This window comes from Oncorhynchus clarkii, chromosome 5 (assembly GCF_045791955.1).
Source record: "Oncorhynchus clarkii lewisi isolate Uvic-CL-2024 chromosome 5, UVic_Ocla_1.0, whole genome shotgun sequence".
Classification (NCBI taxonomy): Eukaryota; Metazoa; Chordata; class Actinopteri; order Salmoniformes; family Salmonidae; genus Oncorhynchus; species Oncorhynchus clarkii.
The window spans coordinates 55,157,819-55,172,114 of record NC_092151.1 but is presented as its reverse complement, the minus strand read 5'-3'; the positions used below and the strand labels follow the sequence as shown (position 1 = coordinate 55,172,114).

Here is a 14,296-nt window from a genome sequence, read left to right as displayed (position 1 = left end):
TGTATAGCCCCGTTGGAAAATATAAATGCACTGTCCACCAAAGAAAGCACTGAGCTAGGCTGAAATGCCTGCATTTTGACGCTGCCTTACTCAAGAAAAAAAAAAAAAGACCATGTTTGTATGCGGCTTTATTAATTAATTATTTTTACATTGTTTACAAACTGATATTTTACAAGTATTATTGCCAAAATCACATGCAAAACAGGCAACCCGCCCCCCCCCCAAAAAAAAATGTTTTGCTAAAAATAAAATACCAAAAAATGTGTGGCTCTGCCCCACCTGCCCTGAATGACAGGTCACCACTGGATATACTTCCTTCATTGACATTTTTGTTTGGCTAAATATGAAGACAAAAGGGAGGAATATGCTCCAGACCACTGCAATACATTGTACTATTGGTAAGTTGGATGTCACCTATATGGGCTTGATTGAGCTATTTGCCTTTTAGCAGGCCATGTGTATGTGTTCTAAGTGAAGTTTTATAGGCATGTGCACTAACTAGTACTATGAAATGTCTTTCTTGCTTTCTTTCCCAACAATGCAGTAACAGTAGTACAAGAACAATATTTTAAAAAGTTGAACAAAAAACACACAAACAGCAATTAGAAGTACATGAGAAAGTAGGTGAGAAAGTAAATGAGAAAGTAACTTTATACAGGGTGCCAGTTCCAGGGTCAGTGCCAATACCATAATTACAATGTGTGTGTGTGTGTGTACAAAATACGGACAACAAAGGCATTTCAAGCAGTTATAAATCTTTAATTGTCAAATATAGCATCCTGTTGTTTAAGCATTTTCTAAAAATCCATTATTTAATGAATAACCTTAACCAGCAGAAATTAAGAATGAAAATGTGTCCTTATGGGGCATGTAATTCTGTAGATATTCTCAATTCAAATGTATTGTCTAATTCATGGTCTTTGTTTTGGATTTAAAAGGCCAGATTTAAAGAAGCTTTTGAACAGACACACAACTTTCACCCCTTTTTAAGGAGAAAATAAACACCAGAAACAACACCCTAACACAACTGTTTTTTAAATTTTTTTACGGCCAATCATTTTATAACAGCTTCCCTTTCAATCTACCACCTAGTCAGATGAGGCTGGTGGGAGGAGCTAAAAGAGGATGAGCTCATTGTAATGCCTAGAATGGGATTTATGGAACGGAATCAAACATATGGAAATCACGTTTGACTCCGTTCCATTCATTCCATTCCATACATTAGAATGAGCCCATCCCCCCATAGCTATTCCCCACCAACCTCCTCTGCTTTTAGTATGTTTTCAATATTTATTCCTTCATTCAATGTTTGACAAAAATACAGGTACAATACTTGCACGGGTGTAGGGAACTAATACCAAGGCGGCTTACATTGGGATTGTTGTATCTAATGAGTATTGCTGTTGTCACATGCATGATAGGGCATTTCTGCTGAAAGCAGAACTAGTAAATGTGGTCGGTTTTAGAAAAAATATATAGCCAAATTAATATCACCACTATCATAAATGTCCTTTTTTTGCTTTGCTGTTTCAACCAATCAAAAAAAGACACCAACGAGGGCAAAATAATAATACACATGGCCAGCAATATTGTCTAATATGAGTTTAAAATGAGTGCCATATAATAATATAAATAGGCTAATAATTGTATTTTGTTACCAATTACCATAGATATTTTATTTCACAAGTTGAAAGATACACTAAAATGTGTAAAGACATGGACGTTTACAGTTCATAGAATCAACACTCAGGGGATCTGAAGTGTGGACACAAAATGTCACAAACTACATCTAAATTATACCAGACTTGCACGTCCCAATTAAAAATACATTGTGGCCGAATCCCAAAAGTCATCAGCCAGTCAATCAAGGAGACAAACAAATAATTATAAATGCCTTCAATGCATTTGGTAATATATACATTTCCAAGTTGTTGCATCACTGTCAATAAAGAGAAATACAATATGATCATTTGAACCGTACCGTAGCTTCAGTGCTCTGAGCAAAGAGTGGTAGCCTAACTCAATGACACAGGTACAGAGACAAACAGACAAATCATCACTAACTGAAATTCTGCATCACCCACTGACAAAATGCCACTGTCCTTACATTAAAACTATCTTTAAACTGCAATATTTGAGTCGTAATATTATGGAATCAAATTCCATGGTCTCAAAAGTCGGCGTGGTACATACATCTTTCAATAACAGAAGACAACAAACAATAATCTTTCAATAGTTCCAGTTACATATGACAAACATTTTTGAAAAAGAAAAACATACACAATTGACAGCTGCATTGTTAGGCTTTTCTCCCCAACCGTTTCAGGTTTGATTGTGAAAGAGCTTGCATAGAGAAAGCTCTGAAGTAGTTACTGTCTCTTTGTATTTTCTGCGTTACTCTTAGGAGACTTGATTGTTCATCTTCTTCTGATTACCATCACTCAAATGCAGTTAGCTTTCATTTGTCTCTATTGGCAGATACAAGGAAATGACAAAGAGTAGGTGCAGGTGAAACCACAATACAGATAGCCCTCAAACAGTGAAGATTGGAATCCCACACTACCTTGCCATACAGTGGATAGGTCTTGGTCTTGTCCCCTTAGTCAATTAAACACAAAGGGATGATCTCTGCCTCTGTATTACAGGAGCCTAAGGGGGTTTAAACAACAACAAACATAGCTACCTCCATTTAAATAAATAAAAACAGTACTGTTGGAGTCTACCCGAATCCAGCTGGAAGCTAGCTGACAGTGTAGGGAGAGAGAGAGAACCAGCTGGAAGCTAGCTGACAGTGTAGGGAGAGAGAGAGAACCAGGAAGTGTTTGACCAGATCAAGTGGTCAATGCTCCATGTTGTCTCTCAATGCTACTTTTCCATAATCTTCTCTGTAGCGGTCAGCAGAGAGAGACAGTGGCTACCAGTGGCCATCCTCATAAAAATATGATAATTTACCAGTTTCTTTTATCCAAAACGAAAATGAACAAATATTCTGTGTACAGAATCAAACCCACAACACCAGAGTTGGAAGCAGCGCGCTCCAACCAACTGAGCCACCAGGACCCCATACGAAGTGGGTCACACCTCTGTACTTATAGCGCGAGTGTTGGTATAGAAGTCCGGTGCTGGGTTGCTGCGATGCTGGCCGGTGCTCAGCAGGGAGCCGTGCAGGGAGGGCAGGTCGAGACCCAACGCTGGGTTCTCATAGTGCGTGGGCATGTAGGTGATGCGCTCGCCACCGTTGCGCATCTCATCGGTGGTGCGGATGTAGAAGGGTGATTCGTAGGGCGAGCAGGTGGGGCAGTAGTTGCGGGGAGGCCCTGAGGCGTGGGGGGCAGTGGGCTCCGGGAAGAGGGGGGTGACGGCCGCCCCATCCACCCCGGGTGCACTGCACGCATTGCAGGCAAAATGGGGCTGCGTGATGGAGCCGGTGTCCCCTTCTGACCCATTCTTCTTACAGCAGTAATACTGACAGAGAGGGGCGGGGAGAGAGAGGTTGTGATTTGTGACAATGAATTAGTGAATAGAGACTGTAGTGAGTCTAAGTAGATCTCTCATGCACAAACACACATGCACACACCTACCTGGAGTCTACAGTAACAGAGCACTGCTATGATAACCAAGAGAATCACCGTGGCGAGAATTCCTCCGGTTATGACAACAGTTCCAGCTGTCATCCGACCAGCTCTCCATCAAACTCTGGAGGCACAGGAAGTGACGTCATCATCACAAGGCCACTGGGCTAACAGAAACCCGGGTTGTTTTCAATAGGACACAATGTAGGGGGAACTGGGAATGTGTGTTCAAATTGGACATATTCAGGTAGGTTTCATTCCTTTTCAAAATATTTTCTGACAACAAAACATGGCCCAGAAGCACTATAACATAGGACATTAATATATTGTTTTAGTGAAAAAAATGGAACTCACGTTCAGCAAAGTGTGCTCTAACACCTGCAAGAGAGAAGACCATGGGCAGTACAATGAACTGCGCAGTTCTGGATGGATTAACCACTTACATTGATCCAAATTACTATATTTACAATTAGGGCTTCAATCATTTTCATGTTCAAAGCAATTTCCTCATAGATGATTAGTATACTGTTATATGCTATGAAATTGTGTGGTCTTCTGACAACTTTCTCACTGCGATGAACTCTGTCTGTTTGGCCTGACAGCTCAAGACATCTAATTTGATACAATAATGTGGGGGAGAATAAGAAGTAGTGAAAGAGTGACCCCTGTAAGTAGGCTACTCACATCAGAAGAGTGTTCGGAGGGCAGGAGAGGAAAACCCAGGTCACAGGTGGGAGGAGACGCTGGTGGACAGATACACAGCCTCGTCGTTCTCTGACCAAACAAGATAGACAGAATCCAATATCATGTCATATCATGTAATATGCTCTATGTAAAACATACAATACCAGTCAAAAGTGTGAACAGACATACTCATTCCGGGGGGGGGTTGTAATTTTTTACTAATTTATACACTGTAGAATAATAGTTAAGACATCAAAACTATGAAATAACAGATATGGAATCGTGTAGTAACCAAATAAGTGTTAAACAAATCCAAATATATTTTATATTTGAGATTCTTCAAAGTAGCCACCCTTTGCCTTGATGACAGCGTTGCATACTCTTGGCATTCTCTCAACCAGCTTCGTGAGGAATGCTTTTCCAACAGTCTTGAAGGAGTTCCCACATATGCTGAGCACTTGTTGGCTTCTTTTCATTCACTTTGAGGTCCAACTCATCCCAAACCATCTCAATTGGGTTTAGGTCAGGTGATTGTGGGGCCAGGTCACATGATGCAGCACCGTCACTTTCCTTCTTGGTCATATAGCCCTTACACAGCCTGGAGGTGTGTTTTGGGTCATTGTCCTGTTGAAAAACAAAATATAGCCCCACTAAGCGCAAACCAGATTGGATGGTGTGTCGCTGTAGAATGTTTAACACATTATTGGTTACTACATGATTCCAAATGTGTTATTTCATAGTTTTGATGTCTTCACTATTATTCTACAATGTAGAAAATAGTACAAATAAAGAAAAACTCTTGAATGAGTAGGTGTGTTCAAACTTTTGACTGGAAATATATATATATATATATATATCTCTAAGTTACTGTATCCTGGCTACACTTCCTCTTGAACTACACATCCTTGCCACAAGATGGAGCTACAGAATTAAAAACTGGAGAGGGGAAAAAAGCATCAGCATGCTGGTAATCCCCCCCCCCCCCCCAAAAAAAATATGTTGTTTACATCATTACACAATTTTTGAAAGTGCAAATGCACACATATATACCCTGAAGGTGGTTTAGACCCGAGAGAGGCTGTACATTACTATCTTCTTCTAAAAGTTTCCTGAATTATCTTGACAAATTCAGCCAATTGACCAAATCACATCCCTTAACGATGAGCTTTCACTCTTGAGTAATGCTTTGTCATTTCCTTTAACCAACACTAAACTCAAGTCCAAACAACTCAGATTATTTCTATCATAATGTCATGGTGAACCAGACATCACACACCAAGCATTACTCACACTACAATCCTGAAACAAGGGGGGACTGGATGTAGAATAAAAATAAAGAAGGGTGTGTAAACACGCACACAAGCCAAGCTAGAATTGCAAACATTAGGACAATGTCTCAACAGCCATGCAGCGTCTATGACCATGGTCTATCTGGCAGGTCTATAATACAGAGTGGGGCTTTAAAAGTGATTTAGTGGTCCGTCTCTCTGGTCTCACGGGTGCATTTCACAGCAGCACTGACTTTTAATCAGATTGATGAAAGGAGCAGAGATATACCTAGGGATCAACCTATCCATGTGATATCAGGTTGAACGCACACACACACACACACACACACAATAGCCTGACAGACTGTCACAGGGGCAAACATAGATCAAGAACACAGGCTAATAAAGCAGCACAGCAAAGTGCAGACTAGCACAGTCTGACTGACATACTGCAAGCTGACACACACACAAGTACTTAAAGGCAAGATGAAATGCACAGCCAGGCATGCGGGGACACAGCCCTTCGAAAGGCGAAAATACAGACACACCCATGCGATCTAAAAAATAATAATGATGATACAGAATATTTAAAATTGGCCAAATAATGTATTTTAAAAATATATATTACAGATTGTATTTAAAATGTAGTTATTGAATTTGAAAATACATTCTGAAATACATTACAGAATTGTAACAATGAAACTTTAGTGCTCTCTGGTATCACGTACATCTATGTCAATATCATTAAGACTGCAGCACTGGCAGTGTACAAGCTTAAAATGGAATCACAGAACAGAAGATAACAAATTAACTGGCATGACAATCAGCCTCATGGGATGCCACAAAGCCACGCCCCCAACAAGCCACGCCTCCAAATATTTGAATAGGCTGCCGCCACTACAATGTACAAAAATACAAAAGCAACTTCAAGGATTTTATTGAGTTACAGTCAAGGTTGGGTAGGTTACTTTCTAAATGTAATATGTTACAGTTACTAGTTACCTGTCCAAAATTGTAATCAGTAGCGCAACTTTTGGATTACCCAAACTCAGTCATCTGCTTACATTCAATTACTTTTAGATGACTTTCCCCTGAAGAGGCATTAGAAGAAGACAAAAATGGATGTTACCAATTGAACAACGTCTTTTGCAGGATAAATTACTGTTAAAGTTTACGTAGAGGGCCATACATGGATGTTACATTTTTATTTATGGGTGGGTTATGTAGGCTTCTTCTAACCCATCACGTTCTACTACATGTAAATAATACCATTAAATTATATCTTTACATTAATATATATCATTTATAAGTCCAAAAATGGATGTAGCAACTACAGATTGCCCCTCATCAAAAGTGTGCGAGTTTGAGCATGTTTCCATTAGTCCTATGGATAAAAAAAAAAAATGATCCGCATGAATTAGATTGAGAAATAAAAGCCCTACTTGTATTCCATAGGCTGGGCTCTGTACTATGTAGCTGTTGCAAGAGAGCATTTTTTACTGGCTGTCCATTGGTTTCAAAAACAATGATTGATAGGCAGCTTCTTGAATTCAACCATTATTGGGTTCAAATATACATTTAGATTTGTGAACAGCCATCCACAACAACCACAATCAATAATGCGCAAATACGTAGCTAAATGAGAGAGCAGCAGTGTGATTCACAGCAAAGCACTATGTAGATATCAATAATAAGTGACATCCGTATCACCGTAGTCTACACCACTGCTGTCATCCTTACCTCCAAGCATTTATTCAAATTGGATAATCTTTGGATATCGACAGCAGTCGTACCATTGGAAGACATAGCTTGGACTGCAGCCTACAAAAGCATATTCCTGATCTTTTCTCGCGATCCATCAAACACATTTGGTGTCTCATCATAGTGGTCTCTGACTTGTGGTCAGACTCGCTCATGTGGCACAAACTTAAACTTGCGCCTTTTTTCAATGTTGATTTGAATGTCATTGAGAAAACAGAGATGTTTCAAAGATCTGAATTTAAAATGAATCTAGTGTTTCAAAAGTATCTGTAATCGAATTACAATATATTTGCCTGTAATGTAACGGATTACAGTTACCGTTTTTTCGGTAATCCCTTACATGTATTGGATTACATGTAATCCGTTACTCTCCAACCCTGGTTACAGTTCATATAAGGAAGTCAGGTCAATTGAAATAAATTCATTAGGCCCTAATCTATGGATTTCACATGACTAGGCCAGGGTGCAGCCATGGGTGGGTCTGGGAGGGTATAGCACACCCACTTGGCAGCCAGGCCCACCCAATCAGAATTTGTTTTTCAACACAAAAGGGCTTTATTACAGACAGAAATACTTCTCAGCACCCAACCCCCCTAAAACAATCCCACAGGTGAAGAAGCCAGATGTGGAGATCCTGGGCTGGCATGGTCACATGTGGTCTGCGGTTGTGAGGCCGGTTGGACATACTGCCAAATTCTCTAAAACAACGTTGGAGGCAGCTTATGGTAGACAAATGAACATTCAATTCTCTGGCAACAGCTCTGGTGGACATTCCTGCAGTCAGTGTGCCAATTGCACGCTCCCTCAAAACTTGAGACATCTGCGTCATTGTTTTGTGTGACAAAACTGCACATTTTCGAGCTGACTTTTATTGTCCCCCAGCACCTGTGTAATGATCATGCTGTTTAATCAGATTCCTTGATATGTCACACCCGTCGTGGGCAGACACAAACACACTGTCTGATGAACTCTTAACGGGCCACAGACTAACATGGGGACTTTGACAGACAAGATAGCCTTGCACGGAAGCTGACGTGCATTGCATGGAGCACAAGCTGATGAATGTACTCACACACTGACATAGGCGGAGTATCGAAGACTCCGACGCACAGTGTGACATAAACAACATGTCACACAATCGGACAGACACAGCGTGACACACACTCACACACACACGTACGTTATCTCACAGCCTGTCACATGTATAACACACACTCGCGCACACATTTTCTCACAACCTATCACACACTCACTCACTGAATCTCTCAAACGCACAATCCAGCTCACGCAAAGTCTGACACACTGCTCATACTTTCACACACGGTCACTCTTCCAGTGTGTGTGTGTGTGTGTGTGTGTGTGTGTGTGTGTGTGTGTGTGTGTGCGTGCGTGCATGCAGTGAGTGCCAATAGAGGAAGTGTGGGCCCCCAGTCAGCCAGACAGAATTGAGTTTGAGCAGCAGGGCAGATTCGATTAAGGGAGTCAGTCTAATGAGATGTAATTAGGCGGCAGCAGGTGGAAGCTGCGCCGCCACAGCCGAGGTCCTAGGCTCTGTGGGGCGCAACCACTTCCTGTCAGAGGCAGGAACAGGAAGTGCCCAGTCATGTCTGTTTTTGTCCACCTGCATCTTTTCCTCATAGTCTTTCAAGCTATGAGTCGCTCAGATGGTGATGCAACGTCTTTTTTTGTGTCTGTGTCTAACAGTTGGCTAATTGAAGCAAAAAAAAAGTGATGTCAGTCATCCTTTTAATATGCCTCCTTAATATAACTCTATTAAGGATATTCACCCATTTAGTTAGCTCCTATGCATGCCGTCATATCACTTTCTTTCCTTTCAAATAAAAAGAACACGGGGTACCAGTACCATGTCGATGTGCAGGGGTACGAGGTAATTGAGGTAGATATGTACATATAGGTAGGTATAGGTACATATAGGTAGGTATAGGTACATATAGGTAGGTATAGGTACATATAGGTAGGTATAGGTACATATAGGTAGGGGTAAAGTGACTAGGCAACAGGATAGATAATAAGCAGCAGCAGCGGTGTATGTGGAGTCAAAAGAGACAGTGCAAAGGGAGGTCAATGCAGATAACCAAATATAGCTACCCGGACTAACTATTTAGCAGTCTTATGGCTCGGGGGTACATTGGTACAAATCAGTGGTGATGAACGACCTCAGACAAGGATATTAGACTATTTGAGAGAGTTTCATGACGCCAGGTTATTGCTGCCCAACCTCAATGAAGGAGACAGGTATGGGTCGTCATTCTGAAACCACTTAGTAATTTAACCACTGCATCAGTATACAACAATCATTTCCATCTGATTATGTCATCGTTGTCATCTGCAAAGCTAATCCTGGCTAGTTCACCATGTATTTCATGGGACATTGGCGTCCTTTTTGAGATTCAACACACGTGTTTGCACTCACTCACACACACACACACACACACGCGAATACAGAGGCACACACACAGGAAATCTCTCTCACACAAACACACAGAAAACAGAGAGAGGGCTGGATGAACAACTCACTCACACCACTGCTGGGCCCAGATTAGAGAAACAATGCCATGGCCTGTCGCAGCCTTCAATCCCCTTACACTGCCTGAAGAGCCCAAACACTGATAAGACTGCAGTACACAAACGGGCTTCTACACCAAGTCACACCGTCTCTGTCAATGGGCCGAGGACATTTGGGGACACTTTTCTGGAAGGGCCCGCTGTAAGGACTTTACGTGAGCCGTTCCAAGTTTCCTCAGATCGGCAGAATGACGTAACATTAAAAGAATGCTCATTTCATTTTATGTCAACAATCTAAACTGGAAAGGGCTCAGTACCCAGGTCCTGGAGAGATGCAGTGTGTTTAGGTTTTTGTTCCAGCCCAGCACGAACACATCTTCAATGTATTCGAGCTAGAACTGCTTTCCAATGTGTTAAAGCTGGGATTTAATAAGTGCCTATGCACACTGCAGCCGTTGAGGAAGAACATTGCCAAGGGGTTCATTAGTCCGTATGTGAGACAATTACAGATATGAACATTGAGATGGTTACACGTTTGGAATGCTGTATGTCTGGAGGTCTCTATATTATTGATAATAAGTGAATAAAACCTAGATTGAGTATAATAACGCTATTGTTAGTGTGTGTGTGTGTGGCACTGTGGTTCGGTCCCTGCCAAACACAGCCCTCCATCTTTCTCCCTCTATCGCCACTATGAGTGTGCAGATCGATGAGCTGACACACGCACACGTTTCTGTTGCCATGACACTGGGGAGATGTTTCCTCGACCCTGACCAAACCTATCTTCCTTAAACAGCCCTTCATACACACACGCACAAAAACACCCATCATTGATATGCTCATGCACACACACCCTCCTGTAACTTCGAGTCCCATCATCCTCTTCACCTCCATCACCATCCTCCCGCCCACTCCCACGCCATCTTTCATCCCGTCAACCTGCTGCTTCTTCATCCAGCACTGTTCCCTAGCTCCCACCTCCACCTCTCCCATGACATCAAGTGTTTTATACTGTTAAAGGCCCAGCGAGCCTTTAAAAGAAGTACTATGAGTAATTCTAATGTTGAGCTCCAACAGCAGTGGTCTCTATTGTTCTTTATAGAGACTATCTGCAGACTGAGTCCCAAATGGCACCCTATTCCCCTTTTAGTGCAGTACTTTCGACCAGGGCCCAAAGGTAGCGCACTATATAAGGAATAGGGTGCCATTTGGGTTGCAAAAATCGAAGCTAACTGTAGAATTGAGTTGGTTAAGACACTGAAGGTTAAGACAACCAACAAGCCAATAAATGTTCTGATATGTCCCCATCTTTCCTATTCAGCAAGTCATGCTTACACATTGACGGTGGATGGGGTGTGTTCCATTTTGACTCGATTCCAATTTCGAATTTACATCTTTCACACTTACCTTATTCAGTCGTGTAAACTCTCTGCAGATGTGGCTACCTTGTGCGCACGGGAATAAATGTCATGTATCCACTGAAAACACTCACACTTGCTGGCCAACATATTTTCTGGTGGAGTTTTCATTCAATCGGGTTTTCAGTACATGTATGTTAAGCCATCCCTTTAAATACGGTGTACCTTTTAGTTCAAATTTTGTCTACATAGAATACACAGAGAGAACAGGTCCTTAATATCAGGGATCAATGAAAGAAATCCATCTAAATATATGCATATTCATCTCCTTTTCAGCACCAATTGGTAGATTTAAAAATACTCCGTTATAGATTATTTCGATTGAGGAAAGTATTTATGAATCCTAAAAAAAAAAACTGGTTTGGAGAGCCTTTATGCACGAAAGAAAGAAAACGGTGGTTTGATTCATTCTGAATAATTCTGCATGATGGCACAGCATTTCATTAACTTTACGCTGGGAAAGGTGATATGTTGATATGCTTCAGTTTGCTGCCATGTGACTGGATTCACATTTGTCTCCAGCCATTATAAGGTCAAATGATCTAAAAACAAGTGTCATGTGTATTTCCAATTCCCTTATCCAAACGGATGACTCATTACCTTAAATCTTACCAGTAGCTCTTATGCTTAAATTCAAGGTCAGAATAAAAATGCCTCAGTTCAAAGTACAGGAAATGGGAATTACGTTGCATTTTACGCATGCTTAACTCCGGTCAGAATCGGTCCCTACGTGCAAAACCTGATACAGAAAAGCACATCACTTCCATCAAAAGGCCTAGTGGCGCTACACTGTCACTGAACACTATCACAGGACAGTGCAGTGGTCACCGACACATACAATCCACAGGAGGTTAGTGGCACCTTCATTGGGGAGGACGAGCTCGGGCTAATGGCTGGAGTGGATAGGTGGAATGGTATCCTGTACATGGTTTCCATATGTTTGATGACATTCCATTCGCTCTGTACCAGCCATTGTTATGAGCCGTCCTCCCCTCAGCAGCCTCCACTGATACAATCACATTACCACATACCGAGCCCCATGTGTCGCATACGCTGGGCTACCGGCTCAGATACACTCAGATAAGGGTTCACAGCACAGACTAGGGCGAATGTTCACCTTCTAACAGGACAACGACCCTAAGCACACAGCCAAGACAACGCAGAGGAGTGGCTTCGGAACAAGTCTCTGAATGTCCTTGAGTGGCCCAGCCAGAGCCCGGACTTGAACGCTATCGAACATCTCTGGAGAGACCTGAAAATAGCTGTGCAGTGACGCTCCCCATCCAATCTGACAGAGTTTGAGAAGATCTGCAGAGAAGAATGTGAGAAACTCCCCAAATACAGGTGTGCCAAGTTTGTAATGACATACCCAAGAAGACCCTAGGCTATAATCGCTGTCAAAGGTGCTTCAACAAAGTACTGAGTAAAGGGTCTAAATACTTATGTGAATGTAATATTTCTGTTTTTATTTTGTATAAACTTGCCAAAAAAAATGGAAAAACCTGTTTTTACTTCGTCATTATGGGGTATTGTGTGTAGATTGATGAGGGGGAAAAACTATTTAATCCATTTTAGAATAATGCTGTAACATAACAAAATGTGAAAAAAAGTAATGGGGTCTGAATACTTTCCGAATGCACTGTACACTACCACTCTCTCTCACACTCATACATTACCACTCTCTCTCACACTCACACGTTACCTCTCTCACAAGAGCACGAACACACACACACACACACACACACACACACACACATGCATGCACACACAAAAACAATCTCTATCTATCTCACACACAGACACACAACCTCTCTCTCTGTTTCTGTCTGTCTCACTGCCTCTCGCTCTCCCCCCAGGGAATATTGCCATATCTTTGACTGTCAGTCAAACTTAACCCCTCTCTGGGCCACCACCCATAGCACATTAAAGCTAGCCTCAACAACAAATAACGCAGTTCTTTCATAACCATAGATCGACTTAATGCTCTGCATACTATTCTTCAATCAATGTTGAATCATTAGCAAAGAAACATTGGCATCCATCTCTGGGATATAAATGTCTTCATTGCAAATCCATTCTAAGCGACAGAGACTTGTCTTCTTAAAGGCCTCGATTGTTACTTCAAACAGCTGACTGAAACGTGTTACGAACGAGCAGCTTAATTTTTCAGAGCCCAACTAAAATCCACTTACCATGTGGCATCCCCCTAAATCTCTCAGTGGGCGCTGGGAGCACATTATATTGTGGAAGCCTCCAAGCCTTGCCACTGTATTGGATGCCTGAGCTTGATATCTCACGCAACAAAAAAAAAACACAACCCAAATGGGATTCATGGTCACAGAGTTAACGTAATTTCTGTAATTCTGTTATCAGGAGCTACAGTTGGCTGTCCTCTTTGCACGTCTTCCCTTGAACTTATTTGTGTTCAAGTATGTTTGGATGGATAGAGAACAGAGAGGGGGAGAGCCTGAGACTCAGTTAAGAAGGGTTAATTCTATCTCGTCTCACAACGGGCCTACCTGGCAGAACAACATCGTTTCCTTATGACTAACGTTTTAAACGTCATTGTACATTTTTACATTTTACCCCAGAATTCCACCTCAAATCAACCATAGGGTTTTAAGGTTTGCCTGGAGGGAAGCCAGCACCACATTCTCAAACACAACCTATTCACCACATCGTCTCTTCAACAATCTGCCTCTTCATTTAACATTCTTTAAAACGATTAAGTCAGCGTCAATGTAAAGACCATGAGGTAACACCACCCACATGAAAACATACTATAGTATACTAGGGTATAAATACTATAGTATTCACTGTTGTGTTTTGTAGACTTTACTGTAGTACTCACTGAAGTCTGCAAAAACACTACAGTGAATATTGAAGTATTTACTGTAGTATACTGTTGTATTTATAGTTAACTATAATATAAAAAGTGTAGTATATTCGATTTAATGTAGACCGTTTGCAGATTGTATTATACTGTAGTATTTATGTATTTTTTTGGAGGACATTCCTGTTGTATTTACTACAGTGTTTTTGTTTTATGATCTTCCACATATTAAAT

The 14,296-nt window shown here is 41.4% G+C and overlaps 1 protein-coding gene across 1 annotated transcript; it reads right to left on the bottom strand.

Moving 5' to 3' along the window:
* Window positions 1-3,075: 3,075 nt before the first annotated feature.
* Window positions 3,076-4,319, bottom strand: LOC139410094 (protein FAM163A-like). Its single transcript, XM_071155537.1, has 4 exons — window positions 4,257-4,319; window positions 3,927-3,950; window positions 3,582-3,696; window positions 3,076-3,465 (listed from the first exon to the last, which is right to left on the bottom strand). Exons 3-4 carry the CDS (start codon window positions 3,672-3,674, stop codon window positions 3,076-3,078), a joined length of 483 nt encoding a protein of 160 aa, XP_071011638.1. The 5' UTR covers window positions 3,675-3,696; window positions 3,927-3,950; window positions 4,257-4,319.
* Between the last annotated feature and the right edge of the window lie 9,977 nt (window positions 4,320-14,296).

Coding starts and splice junctions, on each gene's coding strand:
- LOC139410094 (XM_071155537.1), bottom strand. CDS start 3,674: ATGACAGCTGGAACTGTTGTCATAACCGGAGGAATTCTCGCCACGGTG. Junction 3,466..3,581: donor TCTGTTACTGTAGACTCCAG/GTAGGTGTGTGC, acceptor CCTCTCTGTCAG/TATTACTGCTGTAAGAAGAA.